The sequence below is a fragment of the Taurulus bubalis genome, assembly GCF_910589615.1.
Source record: "Taurulus bubalis genome assembly, chromosome: 19".
NCBI classification, from domain to species: Eukaryota; Metazoa; Chordata; class Actinopteri; order Perciformes; family Cottidae; genus Taurulus; species Taurulus bubalis.
The window spans coordinates 4,127,470-4,145,962 of record NC_136607.1 but is presented as its reverse complement, the minus strand read 5'-3'; the positions used below and the strand labels follow the sequence as shown (position 1 = coordinate 4,145,962).

Sequence of the window (18,493 nt, the reverse complement as noted above, 5' to 3'; positions counted from 1 at the left end):
CTGCTTTCTCGGCTGGGAGTGTGGAAACAATGGGCACATTGTGTGGGGAGTTGGCAGAGGGGGAGTAGGGTGGGTGTTGAGGAGGAGGGAGGGGGGCTGGGGGGGGGGGGGACAGGAGAGGAAAGCAGAGGAAAAGAGAGGTGATAGTGGATGAGTCGGAGGGAGGCAGGGGGGGAGGAAAAAAGAGGAAATGAAGGAGTGGGGAAAAGAGTTAAGAGGAGAGGAAAGAGGGAGAAGTGAGGGAAAGGGAGGAAAAGTAAGAGCAGGGAGGAAGGGGAGGGAGGAGGGCTGAGCAAGGATTTTCAGGTGAAGCGGTGATTCGTATAATATCCATGTTGCCACAACAGCAGCGAGTGGGATTGTCAACCTTTCAATGTCCCGTACAATACTGGAATACAGATACAGTAATATATAACTTCTGGCCTACCTATCTTGTATGGTAATGCTTTGCAATATGTAACTGTGATCTAGTTTAAACAGGAAGTCAGAGGAATGAATGCTCAGAAATGTTGTGTGTTTTATTTTCTTACCTTCTCAGCTTCAGAGAACATCAAAAACACACATTTAGTAAAAGTTGTGGGTCAGGTTTGTAGTTTTTAACAGATCATGTTTCATAATGAAAAGGTTCTGTCATACCTAATCTTATGTATTGCTTTCTCACTAATCTGTGGTAGAGGCCTCAACTGAAGATAATATCTCCATTATTTATAACTCATTCACATCAAAGTCTGCTTTGACAAATGCTGCACAGCCGAACTGCAGTTTGATTGATTTGTTTCATAGACTGCAAATAGTTTTACATCTTTAAAAATCACCATCATTATGCCCCAGATGTGAACACTGGAATAATTATTCAATATGATAATTTATGCAATATGATAATTTATGCATATCTATAATAACTCTCAACTCTCTAATAGCTCAGTGACTTTTTTTAAATGAAAATGAATAATTCATACGGAGCCAGAAAACCACAGAGCCAATATTTCCGTCTGCAGGGATCATTCATGGGTTATAACACATTAGCATTTTTCGCCCTGAACTTTAACATCCAAATGAGCTTCACATGAGCATATTTTCCAAAGCCAGAGGATGTATTGTGTTCCCCAGAAAGAAAAATCACCATAACCCCTTTTGAACTATGCATCAGCATTATAGTCTGAGACTCTAATAAATGTTCTGGGATGCAGACTAAACTTTCTCTCTGCCTAGGAATAATATGTCATGTAATGCAGCGGTGTTCCCTGTAAAGCTTTCGTCCTCTCAGGACTGTACTACAACAATAACAACCCCAAGGCGGGATGATGGATGGTTGAGAAACTGGAAGCAGACTTGGGTTTAGTTGCTGACTGGACCCAGCCAGTTTATCTCAGCACGTGTTAGACCAACGATAACTCAAGCTCCAAGGTAAACTTACATGCAGGGTATCCATCACAACGCCAGACGATGGGTCGCTGACAACGCTGAGAAACCTTCATTTAAGAGTAAACGTTGTCGGCCGCCTGGCCGCCATCAGTGTCACAACTGTCACAACTGCACAGTACAGATGCCTCTCCTCACGTATCTAAATACACGTTCATATAACATAGTCAAGAGTTTATGGCAAGGACGTTCAGACCCTCATTACACTCTTAAAACATATTTTTTCTTTCTAAAACACAGAATTTTATACAAATTCTTTAAGCGGCAGGAAGTATACTCTAAATTAAGAGAAATATAGATACAACTGAGGATGCTTGATAACAATGTTAGCGATAGTGAGTGATAGCCCCACTGCTGGATCTTAGATGAAGGCTCAATGGAAAATACAGTTTGAATGCTGGATCCACAAAGGATATATTTGCCTCTATGTTTGCGTGATGCAACAAGTCCTCCACTTAATGATACGTTGCATTTCTGCCAATAGATTCCTTTTAAATGCGACATACTGTTCCTCCAATATAGTTGTGGCACCACTGTCAGGCCAACATGTCCACGCTTATCAAAGTCTAAAAGACGAACATGAAGCCGTTCCATTTTGGTGCACTGAAATAAAAAATGTCAAGTTTGCCCACACGATGCCTCACAATCATGAAATGAAAATCAACTTTTTTATTTCAATTAGTGTGACCTTAATTTCCCAATGAGCACAGTTTTAGGGGCATTACAACATATTTAGCATCTCTTCTAGAAGTTTCTGTATAAGTTAGCTCATTTGCAAAGAACAGAGTGTGTATGATTGTAACGTTAAAATAGAGTCTACAATAATTAATGTGTGTGTGTACGTTATGAATATACAGATGCAGCCCTGATGCTTGAGTTATGACCTCACTTGTGTGGATTGCAGGGTGGTCCTTTCATAGCCACACACACACACACACACACACACACACACACACGCACACACACACACACACACACTCTCTCTCTCTCTCCACACAGCCAGACTCACACATCGCTAACAAGCATGAAGAGAGTGTGTCGACACACACACTCGGGCACAGCGAGCGTTTTGTTCTCTGTCTTTAACACCCGGGGTTCAACACATTGTACACACACACTCCCGAACTTTCCTCTCCCGCTCAAACACACATATACACACAAAATGCTTCAACAACTTAGTCATTCAAACTCCCTCTTTTAGAGTCCACATATACGTACACACCCAGGTGCAGGAGCACAGAAATCCAAAATCCCCTCTTTCCATGTCCTCTTTCTTGCTCAATCGTTCCCTTTTTCAAGACCCACCCACAGTCTGTTGCAAACACACACACACACACACACACACACACACACACACACACACACACACACACAATGACAGGATTTTTCTCTGTCGGCTCCGAGGGTGTGATGAAAGTGTTGGGAATGTGTGCTGAGAGGCCTCTGACACTTCCTGCACTTTCTAGTATGACGGCTGACCTCAAGCACCCTTTGCCCCGGCGGCTGCTCCCTCCAGACGACTAATGGCCATAAACCGCAGATGACAAGCAGAATGAATGGGCTTTTTTCCATCCGCGGTGTTTATTGTCCCTCGCCGCAGAGCCCTCCCGTCACTCAGCGCCTCTGGATGAAGAGCGGCGATCAAAAAAGCTCAGAATTACACACATGTTTGATATTTAAGGGAATCACACGCTCACCGCGGACACCCAAAGGAGAAACAACAGACCCGTCTCACACAGCTTAGAGGCTGCTTTCAGTGCACCATCGACACATTTAGCGGTTGGTTTTCCAGAGCGTTGACCTTTCCGACCCCGCCGCGACACGCTTAATAGTCACTCATAAAGAGTCACTCTTTTTCTTATGTGTTGTCTGACCATTCAAAGCTTCCTCAATGGATGGGTTTAAAATATGTTCAAGTCCCTCTAAAAACTTCCTGCTGTTCATACCCCCCATTAAAAGATCCACCGTCCTCGTTAGATGCACAGATATACTCATATCTGAAGTTAAGATGAAGCTTTATTTAATCATAGTCGAGCATGATTGGAGGCGTTTATACTCATTATGCATTATTCCCCAAAACGCCAGAGAAAAGAAATGAACTGTGAATATTAAAAAAAGACGAGTGTAACGGGCAAAAAGACCAACCTCCCCAATGCCGAGGAGGGGTCGTAATTATCGATGAACTCAGACCTCATGGATACTCCATTGGCTTTGAGCCCTGTGAAGAAAGAAGTATTACACACACTATGAAGAAACGAAGGTTGCACATCCTGTGAACAATTTGATTTGGCAGCAAAATATTTACGCAAATGAAGATTTTTAAGACCTTTAAAAACATATTGACCTTTTTATAACTCCTCGACGTGTTCATCGTGCTTCTACAGACACGTGATTGTGTGCGCCAAGTTACAAACATCCAGAGGAGCACGACCAAGCGCCGCGACCACTTATGAGCCAAACTATCCTTTAAATGAGCCTGAATCCTTCTGAATGGTAAAACACATAATAATGTAAAACAAAAGATAAAACATGTCATGAAAGAACGTGGCCCTGTTGTAATGACCACTGGCCAGTATTTGTTCCTTGGAGCCTCCTCAGAAACCAACGAGCAGAACAGAAACAGATACATCCTGCTTGCCTGCAGCAGCGCAGCATCGTGATGATTCAGTGAATGAAATAACATTTTACAGCCACTCCAAGCAAACATGGCTGCAGACGGAGTCCCTTATCGGCCCCCGCTGCAGGAAATTGGACATATAAACAGAGCCCAGAAGAGCGTTTATTTAATTGATTAGGACTTCCTTTATACTGTTCCTGGTGCACGGCCGTGCCTAATACACGCCCGCCTTGATTAAGGAATATAAAGATGTTGTGCGCTGCCAACATTCTGAGCCGGTCTACTGTATAGTTCTGTACAGTATTGCTTTTGGCTTGGGTGAAGGTGAAAAGAAACGTGCTATATTTAGAGTTTATAGCCGAGGGTTCCACCGAACAAAAGCTCAGTCAGGACCTGAGTTATGGGTCATTGCTACCGTGCAAAACGTTATGTATGCCAGGCATATCCCGATGATCAAAACAGTCAGCTCTGGTACCAGCTAGATTTAGAGCTGTGCGCCGCAGGGGCTGAAACATATTTTTGGGCCAAACCTCAGCTTTGATAGCTTTCAACACTGCCTCATTTTACCAGGACTTTCCATGAGAATCTCCGAGAGGTGAAGGTTGTGATTGTGGGTACAATGGTTGAAAAAGTGATTTTCTTTGCTGTGTCACTGCAGAAGGAGAAAAAAAGACTTGGTCGGTCACATAGGAAGGTAAATGAAGAGAGACGTGTTTCCATAAAACACCGGCCTTTCATGAAGAACTTGTAATACTTGTTCTTTCATTCCTCGTCCCACTAGCCTCCTCTCTCCGTTGGTCTCAGTCATACACAGACACACAGACACACAGACACACACACACACACACACACACACACACAGACACACACACACACACACACACACACACACACATACACAAACTCTCCCCTACTTTAGTCCTGAGGTCCTGTTTCCGGTCCGGGGTGCATGAGACTGACGAGCCAGCATCTGTGTGGGGACTGGAGCTTATTACACACACACACGCACACACACACACACACACACACACACACGTCCTTGTGAGCGTTGCTTATGTGCGTGAGTCGATCCACGGTGTGTTGCCGTTTTCTCAGTTTCCTCTGATGCCCTTTTTCTTTTTTCTTCTTCTTTAAGCAGGAACACTCGTAAAAGTCCTCCAGATGGAAGAAAAAAAACAAAAAAACATGGCAGCTTCATATCACACAGGGGTTTATTCACACAGCAAACATAAACACACACAGATGCACACACACAGCAGGGAAGCACGCAGACGCACAAACATCACGCCTGCAACTGCAGACAATAGGAGTTCTGTTTCTAACAATGGCTTTTTTGCTGCTGCTCACGTCTTAACGATGGCTGATTCTCTGTTTGTGAAACGCTCATTACGCCGCACACACCACGACAAATGATGTTGTGTCTAAATCCAAAGGGGGGGGGGTCTTTTTCCATGTTTCAGGAAGCGGCTTACATCCACATGTTTCCTAAAGCGCTGCTTTGTGTTGAGCGTTATGAAAGAGCAATTGATCCGTTTTTCCAAGAAAGTATGGATCAGCTCATTCTTGACAGGAGCGTAAAAAATACACGTTCTGTTTAGTGTAGACGGAAGTTGTTTAGGTGTCCTCAACTCATGTGAATATAGTTTTATTTCTGGAAAGCCTTTTCTCATGCCATAGACCATATTATGGCAAGTTGGATGTATTGATTGATGATTCCGACATGTGATCCTGAATATATAATGCAAATTATTGAGCTGGCGTGACCTATGCAATTCAGATGCACAAATGTTGCTTTCATTTTGGAATAATAAATAGCATAGGCCCAGATGTACACACATTGCTCACTTCAAGCTATCTTTTGTGATCTTCAAACTGGCGGAAAGAAATCTAGAAATAATTTCCCTTTACCACATACTGTGGTATTGTGAATCTGTGGGCATTGTCTTGAGATGATGAGCACAAAACAGTGCATGTGAATAATAAACCTTGCTTTTTAAAAATAAAATCACCCGTGCGTCTATATATGAACCAACAGCTTACAGATGAATTGTTCCTAACATGTCACATTCATTTCCTCCCTTTAGAAAGCCCCTCTGCCACCATGGACCAGGAGCAGTGCTACTACAACGAGACCATCGCCTTCTTCTACAACCGCAGTGGCAAGAACCTCGCCACCGAATGGAACACCGTCAGCCGGCTAGTGATGGGCCTGGGCATCACCGTGTGCATCTTCATCATGCTCGCCAACCTCCTGGTGATGGTCGCCATCTACGTCAACCGGAGATTCCACTTCCCCATCTACTACCTGATGGCCAACCTGGCGGCCGCCGACTTCTTCGCCGGACTGGCCTACTTCTACTTGATGTTCAACACGGGGCCGAACACCAGGCGCCTGACCGTGTCCACGTGGCTGCTGCGCCAGGGCTTGATCGACACTAGCCTGACGGCGTCCGTGGCCAACCTGCTGGCCATCGCCATCGAGCGCCACATCACCGTGTTCCGCATGCAGCTGCACACGCGCATGAGCAACCGCCGCGTGGTGGTGGTGATCGTCATCATCTGGACCATGTCCATCGTCATGGGGGCCATCCCCAGCGTGGGCTGGAACTGCATCTGTAATCTGGATTACTGCTCCAACATGGCGCCGCTTTACAGCAACTCCTACCTGGTCTTCTGGGCGGTGTTTAACCTCGTGACCTTCGTTGTCATGGTGACGCTCTACGCCCACATCTTTGTCTATGTGCGCCAGAGGACCATGAGGATGTCGCGGCACAGCTCCGGGCCTCGGCGCAACCGAGATACCATGATGTCTCTGCTGAAGACCGTGGTGATCGTGTTGGGTAAGGAAGAAATACTGTCTGTCTGTCTGTCTGTCTGTCTGTCTGTCTGTCTGTCTGTCCAACACTTATCTATCTATATACTGCATTAATCTGTATCGAGCAAGCGACATCTACTGTGTATATCCAGTCCTATATCTCTGTAGCAGTGGATGCAACATTTGAAGTCATCAGCAGCAGCAGAGCAATGAATCTGTTGATGGTTCTATTCAGCACACACACAGTGTGTCTGCCTCGCACAACTGTAGGCCTCAAATGCATCATCTCGGCCAACCCAGTCCTCTAAGGAATCCCATTCATGCGCTGTGATTGTAAACGAGCAGTTTTACGAAGAACAACGGTTGTTGCGTTTCATTTCGCTGAGGCCAAAGGCGACCGTGAGTGTGTATAGCTGAGTGTTTCAGGTGCAGAGGTGGAGTAGATAGAAATATTGCTGCCATAGCACATTGACAGATGTGGTATGTTGACTTTATTTAAACCAGATTCAGCCCCTCGGTGGATGGAGGATGCCAGCGTTGCTGCTTTCGCAGCCAGTTTGAATGCAAAGAACAAAGATTTGTTCTTTCACCGTAAGCAAATTCACTTCCTTTATATCCTGAAGAAAATGAAAGTGGAGATGGAACAGATGCACACTTCTGCAAATTTGGTGGGAAAATACAAACATTGAGGAATGATTTGGAGTAACACGAGAAAAGTGCCCGCAGACGGTCTTCACGACAAACGTGTCTTTAAAGATCTTGGTTTAACCCCAGATGCACAACATGTCTAATTCAGAGTACAGTTAGACTGAACATGACTGTGTCATGTTTTCAGTTCACTAAAAGTCTGGGCATTTTAGTTTTATCTTTGTCAAAGAGAATGTAACCATTGTGTGTAGTTTTATTCAATGAAAACTGTTGGCGTTTTAGTCTTTTTTCGTCATCAGATTATAGTGAATATTTCAGTCAATGTATCTAATCAGTTCTTCAGCTTCAGTTTTTTTCTTCATGAAAATAATGAGAGATTTTGGTCACGTTATATTTTTAAAAATACAATTTTCTCGTCAACAATATTGCGTGTTGTCAGTCTGTGTTTAAGGATGTTTGTGCCGTCTGGTTATCGCCTCGTCTCAGTCATAGAAAAATAGAGTGTTGACAGATTTTGACCACGCAACTAACACTTATTGAGAAGGCTTGTCATTAAAGGGGACAGATGCAATGCTGTATATTAAAGGGGACATGTCATGGAAAACCTTTTCAAACATCTGTGTATCTGGAGTGCCTACCACCCAACGAACTGAGAGTAAGACAATCCATTCTGTTCTTTATGGGCGTCCTATCAGGAAGCATGTGTTTCAACAAGAAATCACATTTTGGGCTTTTTAATGAGGGGTTCTTAAAGAGACAGGAGCTCAAACGGAGCGTTTCAGACGGAGGGTGAATACGGGTATATTAAGATTACTATCAGTTTTCTGCTGAACGCAAACTGATAACTGAGAAAACTGATGCCTATAGTTTCCGTCATAATTTACAAATAGTATGAGTGCATTTTTACGAGCCTACCAATTTATGTCAGCAATTGTGAAATATTCACAGCTAAACCACAGTTATCACACGTCTACAGCTGATAAAACAAACCTTATCAGTTAGATTCAGTCGTGTGGGGCAATATAAGGGCGCACTGAGACACTATGCTTTAGAAAGACTATAAAGCTGCATGAGAGAAAATAAATAAAGTCCAAACTTGTGAAAAAAAGAAGCAAATTGTAATGATTAGTAATTGTCCTTCAATGTTGTGTACTGTATGGTGCAGTTGAGAAGTGGCTGTAAACACACACTGCAGTGACCAGCAGCTGCTTTATGTTGGAGCTGAGCTGTGCGTGCAGTCTGACAGTTTTATGTCCATCCATTCAGTCGAGGAACGTTTCCAACTTTGCAAGTCTCCAGGCCTCTTCAGTGGTGTGTAATGAATAGAGGCATTTTTTTCTTCTTACATTATAGCACAGTAGCTAACTCAGTCATTTATAAAGTAAGTTGGAGTGTGAATTGTGGGAAAAAGACTTCTTACTGCCTGGAAGCCAGGATGTGTTGGTCCCAGACAAAACATACCAAAGGATTCTGTGTTATCTCATCCTGTTGCTTCTGTTGTCTTTACTCTGCACTTAATTCAAAGCGGTGGACAGCAGCAGTCAACAGCATGTTTAAAACTGGAAGAACATTTTCTGCTGCGTGGAGATGCCTTGTTTGTTTCTGCTGCAGTTTCTGTTTCTAATCTGCAGACAGCTCCATTCCTTCTCAAGGCTACAAGGTGATAGGCTGGACATGAACATTACTGTCAGTAGGATGTGAGTCCATTACTTGTATCGGTTTGAAAGTCATCCTGTCATTGCAGCTGCTGCTCATGCCAGTGCAGTGTAGTCAGTGTTTTATTTACCACTTCAGAGAAAAGTCTGAGTCATTTAATAACACTTGATAATATCCCCTCCCGAAAAAACTAAATAGATAGCATGTTCCACGTAACTCCATCTCGAAACAGCAGCAGATTCCTTTGAAATCAAACGAAATATGTCACGCCCTCTCTCTGGAATTGCTCAATATGAGGTTCTACCAATAAAGGACCAACCTGGGGTCAAGAGGGGACAGTCGAGGCTTTAATCTAGAGGTGGATCTGGAATCAGCAGGATGCAACACACTGAAGGAGAAGTGAAATCACCCACTCTGAGTGAATGAACTACTGCTGCTGTTTGCTGCATCCCTGAAAGGTTATAGCCGACTGCTGCGCTTAAAGGACAGTTCAACATTTTTTTTAAATCCAAGTGTGCTTGACTGATACCTTTTTTAATTTATTTTCACTGCAACAAATCAGTATGAAAAGGACTGTGCACAAACAAAAACTTGTTCCAGTACATTCTCAACCCAACTCATCACGTCACTTTCTCACCCAGCGCTTTAAATATGACGCTCCACTATGGTCGCAGTAAATATGCGGTTCACGGTGTGAAGTCACACATGCATTTTTAGGTTGAGGCAATACAACAACTTAGTTAGGTTTTCGGGAAAAAAAACATTAGACTTATTCACAAATAATAGGAAAAACATGTAATTTCAAAATGACTCAAAAGCCTTCGTCTACCTCTGGTATGAACAATTTTTCTGCAGTTCAATAGTTCAATAAATTTCAGCATTATTAATTTGAATCCTTATGCTTTCGGATTCTCGTAAAAAAAAGAAATCCTTCTCTTTACCGAAGCCAAACCCTCACTGGGAAAGTAAGTCTTTTGAGCAAGGGTGTGATGTGTTTGGTGTTCACTCAGAAATCCACTGCTGTTTCTGAGTGAGGTCATTTTTGAGGATAGAAAATAGCAGTTTTTCTTTCTCGTTGGTCCGATAGAAGGGTGCTAGTTTCCTGTTTCCATTGCATTAACAGTACAATCACTCATTCAACTCTCTTGGACACTTGATCTCCTGTTTCATTTGAACAAAAAAGAAAACCCCTCTTTGTCTCTTTTTGTCTTTCACTGTCCAAAGTTAAACAAAGAAAGGTAACTGTGTCTTCAGCCTTTGCTGCTTGACGAGGAAGTGAACCCCACAGCGTCCAGCGGCTCATGGCGATAAGTGCTCCCCTGCTGCCCGCTGTCCTCTGTCCACTTGTCCCTCTCAGGAGGCAGTAAAACCAGCCATGGGTGATTTCCTTTTCTGGAAGGACAGGACGGGATGGAAAGTTGGTTGCACGCACTTGCATGCATTCATAAGCGCAGCACAAGCGTGTAAACACAGAGACTCTCTCATTCTCATGTAAACCCCACAGGAACAGTGGGACACGAGATTGGCTTTGTTCGTCAAATGATGGGAAAACTAAACCAGAATCTGGCTTGTTGAAAAAAAGATTGTTTTTCCAAAGAGAACAGAGATAGGGACACACACGGACACAGAATATAAACACACACTTACAAACAGAAAGATAAAGATAGTTAAAGGAGTTTTTCCACCACTAGTAGTGCTAATGAGCAAGGATTCTACAAACGGTTGTGTGTTGCATATCAAAAACACAATGCACATTTCCGCCAATGATTTCACATTATTCCAAATAAGTATGTATGCATGTCCGACCAGAGATGTGGGCTTTTATTGTGGGCATGCATCCCTGCAAACTGTTGGTAGTTTAAACAGGAGGCCGTGTGTCGTAAACTGCAGTAAAAACCCATAGAGATGCATATTCCCAACGCGGCGCATGCACTGTCCAAAGAATATTCCAAAAACCTGAATAATATCGGCATACCCCACGTTTTAATCGGAAAACGCTCCACTCAGAATAACGCTTATTTCAGAATATCCAAACAGAATGTTTTACGTGATCACATCATCATCTGAATTATCTTTAAACTTCCAAGAAAACACCACAGCATACAGCTACGATCACACCGTAGATATATGATCGTCAGATATCAGCTTTTTAATGCAAATGTACTGTGCCTTTAATTCAAACATTAACCCAATCTAGTCAAATGATACTGATCTGGGCACAGACAGTCTTGCTGGATGTTTGAATGACACCGACAGAGGTTCTCTCCATCACTCATCGATGAGTCGACTGCCTTGTCAAATCCAGCTTGACCCTTGTTCCCTGTGCGTCAGGTGCTGCCTCATGCCGGGGTCGTCTGTGAATGATTCGATTATGTCAAAGCCCATCGGTGCTGGACGCGCCCGGATCCTCAGACAGTGCGGAGCGCCAAGACATACCAGCGTCCCGACACATGCACACAGATGCCGCATCGCTGACTGAAACCCACAATGTAGAACCAATCAATGTTATAGAAGCGTACGGGGGGGATTTCAAAATTGACACACACACACACAAACGTTTCCTTCTCTCTGCAATGTCTTGTGTTTTCTGTGTTTGTGTGGAGCGCTTAACGCAAGAATGCAAGCTTTTCTAGTCGCTCCCGACGCCAGCGCCTGTCCGCATGGATCCTGTTCCCGCCGAGCCAGTTGTTCCTTTCTGGCAAGCTGCGCTCGAACATCGAAATTGTCCTCAAACGCCCGCCGCACACTGACTGGATTGGTAGGCCTGCAATTAACAACTGAAAGATCTCTAGTGTATTCTAAACCGCTAAAACGGTCATAACACTGGACTGCTATCATTTTAAAAGTAGTAAAGGTATAGAATTGGACTCATAACTTGGTGGCTGTGGCAAACAATCTGGATTTGATCTAAACCATTACAGAACAGTCCCAGGGTGTTTCCTTTTTACTGCCGACATTTGTCTTCTTTTTCTTTTATTCATTCCCAAACAGTTTGAGAAGAAAAGGGAGAAGTTAGGTGGAGATGAGTGAGTCACCGCTGCTGACCAACAACTCTGCAGATATCCCCCAGCCCGCTGTGACAGCCGAGCAGAAAAAAACCTTCATTATTGCCGTTTCAAAGACATCCCTGTACTTCCAGAGGAAAGCGCGCTACTCGACCCATTAGATCACCGTGACGATCACCATCACCAGACTCCATCTCAAGTGTCCACCACGAGCCTCTTTATCAATAATTGTAAACACTCAGCTGCTGAATGGGAACATCTATCTAATCTCCAGTGTGTGTGTGTGTGTGTGTGTCTGTGTGTGTTTGGAAGTTGTTGATGTGGGAAAGAGGAGAGGAAAAATGAAATCCCTTCGCGGACAAACGGGAAGCAACAGGGCCATTTCAGAATAATGGCTTCCGTCTCATTTCAGCGGACGCAGACGATGGTCGGGTGGGGAAATATGATAGAGGGATGGGCGAAGAAAGGCGGTGAGACACACAGGAGAATGAGAGCAGTGATTCAATATTGGATGTTTATTATATTTAAAGGCCTGAGAGAATTGAACATTCGTGGAAACTTAAGCCGACGTGAAGGCGTGTGAGGAATGCTGCGGTAAGAAGGCATGAGGATCCCAGGTAGCAGAATGTGAAGCTGCATCAGAGGCGTGAGACCGTTAAAGGCCGCAAGGTTGTGCAATACTAACTTTCTCTCGATATTCTGAAATGTTCGTGAATGCTGTGTTCACTCCAGTAGTCATTTCCAATGGAAGCTAATGACGTCATCGCACTAGGGCGTGGCGTGCTACAAATCAGAGTTGAGCTGGTCTCAACTTTTTTTCCGGTGCTCCAGCAGTGCGATGAAGCGTCATGTTTTTGTTTCTCCCTAATCCGTTCCATTTAAAAAACTATGACTGCCATTAGCTAGTTCCCGGCGCTAAAAGACACAACTACGCAACGTACGCAACCTGTTTTTCTCGTCGTAGAGGAAGAAGACTGCTCTGTTTCTGACAAAACAACTAGCACGACTAGCATGACTAGCACGACTAGCATGACTAGCATGACTAGCACCTACGACGTACGCCTCTTTTAAACGGTCAAAGTTAGCAAGCTACGATTGGAGGAGGTTTCAGAAGAAAATGACTACTTTGTTGAAGTTAGAGAAACATTGTGGTTTAAGGTTTAGATAGGACTACTTGACCATGAGAGTAAACACTTGGTTAAGTTAAGGGAACAACTGTGGTCATTAAAAAAGCAAAACATTGCATGTCAGCTGTCGACAGTGTGTTCTGTGGAAACCGCCCCTCAGTGTAACGTTGACAAAGCTGGATGACATAATGTTCATTACCTCTCAACAGGCATAAGTACCAGCGTGATCCTTTAAGCCATTTAACTCTGCGTTTATGGGATTCTGCAGCGCATTGCATGTGACTGAACGGCACAACAAGCTGCCGCAGACAGCGACACTGGTGAACAACGTCATGAACCTCCTAATGATGAATTTCTCCCCGCGGGAAACTCGACACGGTCGGCCATTAGAGCCAAGCCTCCCCTAACGAACACCAAGTCAGATGAGGAGGAGATCTGCATCTCCTAATGTGGAGTGCAGGGACAAAGAAAGACCAATATCATTGCTCAGACAAAGGAGAGAAACCTTCGTAATTGGTTTAGCCTTACAGCCACTGAGTGCTTTCTCATCACCGTCCAAGTGCTGAGTGCTCCTCCATTTGTCTTGGAGCCATGTGTAGTTATGTAAGTGAGCGTTAGCATCTGCGTATGTGTCTCCACACATGAGTGTTTATCCTCTTCTTCCCGCACTTTTGCATGTGTGTGTGTGCGTGTGTGTGTGTGTGTGTTTGTGGGAGTGTGGAGTTCATTGCCGTTGTCTGGTCTCCATTATTTCCTTATTTTTTTTCCCACAGCCCTCTGTTCTCTCTCTGATGGAAGCCCATTTCCGCCAGGGAAAGAAAGAAAAAAACTAAAAGAGAGAAAGGAGAAACCAAGTCAAAGTTTTGTCAAAATTAGGAAATTAGGACAACATGTCATATAGTAATGTGATTGGCCCTATGTTTTTTTCATACATTTTATACGCCTCCCCTTATTTTTGTTCTTATTTTCTTAGCAGACATTATTTTTTGGGATTCCCCAATGTTTTCGCATTTTCGCTCTGCTCTTAAGTAAAGACTGTCCAACACAAGGAAATATAAAATTAAAATGTTTATAAAACAACTCTTTGATGCTTTTAGATTTTTTTCTTTACCGCTCCACAAAGATCTAATGTTTACTCCGCTTAAGTTTATTTGACCATAAAGCAACTGCTGAAGTTCTTCTTCTCAGGCTTTTTTTTGGTGACAATTTGGTCCAATTCAAGTATTTACACACGGCACAAGGACTGCCCTTATTTGGTGTTAAGGGGCGTTACCTATGCTAATGATAAGCAATCGGCCACATAACATCCAATGTGTGATCAAGCTGGATTCATCTTTCAAAATTTATAGGCCAAATATAGGACACTCTTGCTATGACCACACTCCTTTGCAGCTCTATCAGGACTTGGACAGTGTCAAAGTAGTTTCCATACGTTTCCAGATTTTCCAGCCGTGTTTATTTACTCTCCTCCACTGACTTTCCATTCCTCTCGTCTCGTTTCCCTCCATGTGGCATTTTCAAGTCCTGACAGGGCAAACCGATTCACTCGGGCCAAACTATCTGTTTGTTCCTACCGTGAACAAAAACTACCCCTCTGGGCTAAGCCTGCCCAATGTGGTAAACCGTGCACGTTTTTTTGTTTGGGCATAAGTAAAGAGGGCAGTGTTTTGCAATGGAGCGACCGCAAACCCCTGATCCAGAGAGGAAATGAAAGGATTGGAGAGTGAAACCTCTCCGGTCACAGCTTCACACAAAGACTGTTTTCTTTCTCACTCTCGGGGGTAAAAGTCAGAAGAAACATCCTGTAAATATACATGTGTTGCTCTCCATTCAAAACAGAACAGCTCGTGTTAAAGAAGCAGCAGGTTATTTGAAACTCAAGGAATTATTTCACAATGTTTTTTTGCCGCACTCGGACAAGAATATGGGTTGCGGTTAAGGTCGGTTTCATGTGTTTCCATCGGCACTAAATCAAAATGAGACGGGGATGCTAAAAGCAGGAAACATGGTCTAATAAGAAACAATCATAATGCTTGTCAGAAGCATTTTTTTTCTTGAAGTTTTGTGTTTTTCTTTTTTTTCTGTGCTGAATCCCGTTCAGAGAAAGATGTTTCGCTTCCACACAACGAGCTCAGACAGTTTCTCTGCCGAACCGTTTGAGAAATGTATCAAACTCTGGAGAGTCTGCCTGCATAGCTGAGAAGTGAGGTCAAGCCTTCTGCAGCTGCCGCCTACAAAACCCTAACAGATAACAGGCCTGCCTGTCAATATCGTCTCCCCCGGTCTCTGCTCGCCCTTTTTCTCATTGAGAACGTTTGCTTTACTGCCTCAAGAGTGTAATGTCCTGCAGTGGCCCTATAGTTGTGGCAAATAGCACAAATATTGCGCCTTTTACTATGAACCTGACGTTTTAGTTTCCTAATGTTACCTAACTTAAACCATTACATGCTTTTCAGAACCAGATCCGAAAATAGTGATATGGTGTGTTATGGAAGGCACTGACAATAAGCCTATTTACATCTATGACATCTGGGCTTTTATTTTGAAAGCTTGGCCAAGTCAAATAATGGAAATTATTTGTGGAAAATAGTTAAATGATAAAAGTTTTCTCCCCCTCCCATCAGATGATCAATAATATATAACTATTCCACTTACACAACTTCTCCAGAAGCATTTAGCTTTCACATTTCTTTAGTGCTAGCATGTTGAATCAATGGCATATTTCCCACTTTCCCATCAAACGTTTTCCAGTTGTTTACGAGTGTATCTTCTATCAAAAACAATTAAAGGTAATGGAATGATGATATGTATTTAATATCACTATGCATTTGTCTATATTTATTACTTAGAAATAAGCCTTTAAGTGCTATCACCGGAAACCAAATGCAGCCGCAATAACAAAGTAATTGAAAACACTGTACAATAAAAGTACTTTGTACTCAAAAAGTTTTAGATGTGGTTGTAAAGTGACATTTTTCTTTTCTAGACTGATGGTGCGGTTCTTAAGTGATGATGGATATGTGGTTGTAGAGTGTGTTTTCCCCTTTGTTTCAATAAAGACCAAAAACATCAACAATAGCTTAAGAGTGGCTTCAGCTGTGATACTGTGAATGTATAGATCCCATCAGTTGTTGTGTTGGACGGTACATCTTAAGCGCCAAAATCTTCTGCTTCTTTACTTTTTTCATGGTTCAGTAGAAGGAGAGGAAAGACAAGGAGATGTGTGCCTGGGTCAAACCCAGGAAGACATATTCACATGATATGTGTAAGGTGGAGGTTGTGGGAGGCCTCCCAGTGCAACGTGACACGGTATAAATGTCAAGGTGAAACTGTAAAGACATGCCGGTTTGATCACGTCATCAGTCCTCGAGTTTAAGACCCAGTGAGTCGTCACTGTTCAAATGCATGATTAACATTTAAAGTCATTCAAATTCAAGGTTCCAGGAAATCAACGACTTACCGCAATGTCTAAACCCTGAAAATACATCACATTTTTGTGGCATTAGCTGCAACTTCAGCCAAAGTGTTTCGTCAGGCCCATGAAAAGTCAGGAAACCAGGAATTAGTGAAGAACATGTGCTTGATCACTCATTAGTAACAGTGACTCATGAGCAAAACAAAGCCAACAAATGCTGTGGGCCCAAATCTGTGTTTTTATGCTACTTTTTATACTAATTTTGTAACTGGATGGAACTGTGGGCCCAGAAAAAGCCTCACTACTAATACATTGCATGGCAATTTGGTGAAAATTGTACAACATAGACTTTTTCTCCAGTCAAACCACGTCCGTAACAATGTCAACAACGAGAATGGGAATAACTTATTGTCTCCCACATAGACGTAACTAAGAAGTCGGCGTAGTCCCATTGGTTTGTGGACTGGTGTTTTGAAGCCTCAAATTTGGCATTTTGGCCATCTTGGATTTTTGCTTTTTGTCCGTTGCCATCTTGTTTATTTGCAACCACAAATACATTGGAGAACGGAGCGAAGCACGACCGACCTCTGAATGAGACACTTATAGGCGACCAAAAAGGTTCCAATTAATCTTCATGTACTGAAAATACAACGTGAAAGGGTTAAAGTTGTCAGACAAAAACAAGGGCAACTCCCAGACTGGACAACAACGCAGTGGAAGGGACCTGTCAATCACCTTGTAGCCCCGCCCTAAAGCATCCCCTGCTTTACGGTCTATTTGACTCTAAATGGACCATCGTTTACTAAATGAACATCACGCTGTATTGAAGAAGACTTAAAACTAGAGATTGAGACATAAACTCATGTTTACAATGTTTACTGAGGGAATAAATCAAGAGGGAAGTAGAGTCATTTTCTCATAGACATCTATACAACCAGACCCCCCTAATGGGTTTAAGACCAACCTTCAGAACTGAGCTGTCTTTTATATATGTTTTCCTCAGCACCAATTCCAATCCGGCCCCTCTGCTTTGTGTCTTCAGGTGCGTTCATCGTCTGCTGGACCCCCGGCCTGGTCATCCTCCTCCTCGACGTCTTCTGCTCCAGCTGCAACGTCCTCACCTATGAGAAGTTCTTCCTGCTCCTCGCCGAGTTCAACTCGGCCATGAACCCCATCATCTACTCCTACCGCGACAAGGAGATGAGCGCCACCTTCAGGCAGATCCTGTGCTGCCAGCGGCAGGAGAACGTCAACGGGGCGGTGGCCGAGGGGTCCGACCGGTCGGCGTCGTCCGTCAACCACACGGTGCTGAGCGGCGCCGCGCACCACCAGCACCACCACCACAACAACGAACACTCGGTGGTATAAAAAAGGAAGGGCTGGAGATGGCGGGGGATTAAACCAGCTGCTTGAAGGAGGTTAATCTGTGTTGGAGATACTGACTGAGCGAAGGCGAACATGATACGAACTAAAGACAGCAAGGTGAGAACTCGGAGAATGAAGAGGAGTCGATGACGAGCAGGATGAGATCGCAGCGAAGAAGAGGATGGCGACTTCGAGGACTCTGATAGGCTGTTAGTCTTTCTGTTTAGTTGTTTACTAATTGTTGTACATGTGTTGTCATGGACAATGCGGACATGAACTATTTAAAAGTAATCTGTGAAGTGAAGGTAATGCCAGTACTCCAGTGTTCTCTAACTTTGTGTCCTGTAATTTCAGTTTTCTTCCCCTCGGTGCCCATTCTTAAGAAAGATCTCGTTGCATGATACAGACCCGTTGCACTCAGAC

General features: G+C 43.6%; 1 protein-coding gene across 1 annotated transcript; it reads left to right on the top strand.

Annotated features, from left to right (window-relative positions):
• Nucleotides 1-6,140: 6,140 nt before the first annotated feature.
• Nucleotides 6,141-18,073, top strand: lpar1 (lysophosphatidic acid receptor 1; the record flags this gene model as incomplete). The annotated part of the gene is made up of 2 exons (XM_079235387.1): nucleotides 6,141-6,879; nucleotides 17,748-18,073. The coding sequence occupies 2 exons, from the start codon at nucleotides 6,141-6,143 to the stop codon at nucleotides 18,071-18,073; spliced, it is 1,065 nt and encodes a 354-aa protein (XP_079091513.1).
• Between the last annotated feature and the right edge of the window lie 420 nt (nucleotides 18,074-18,493).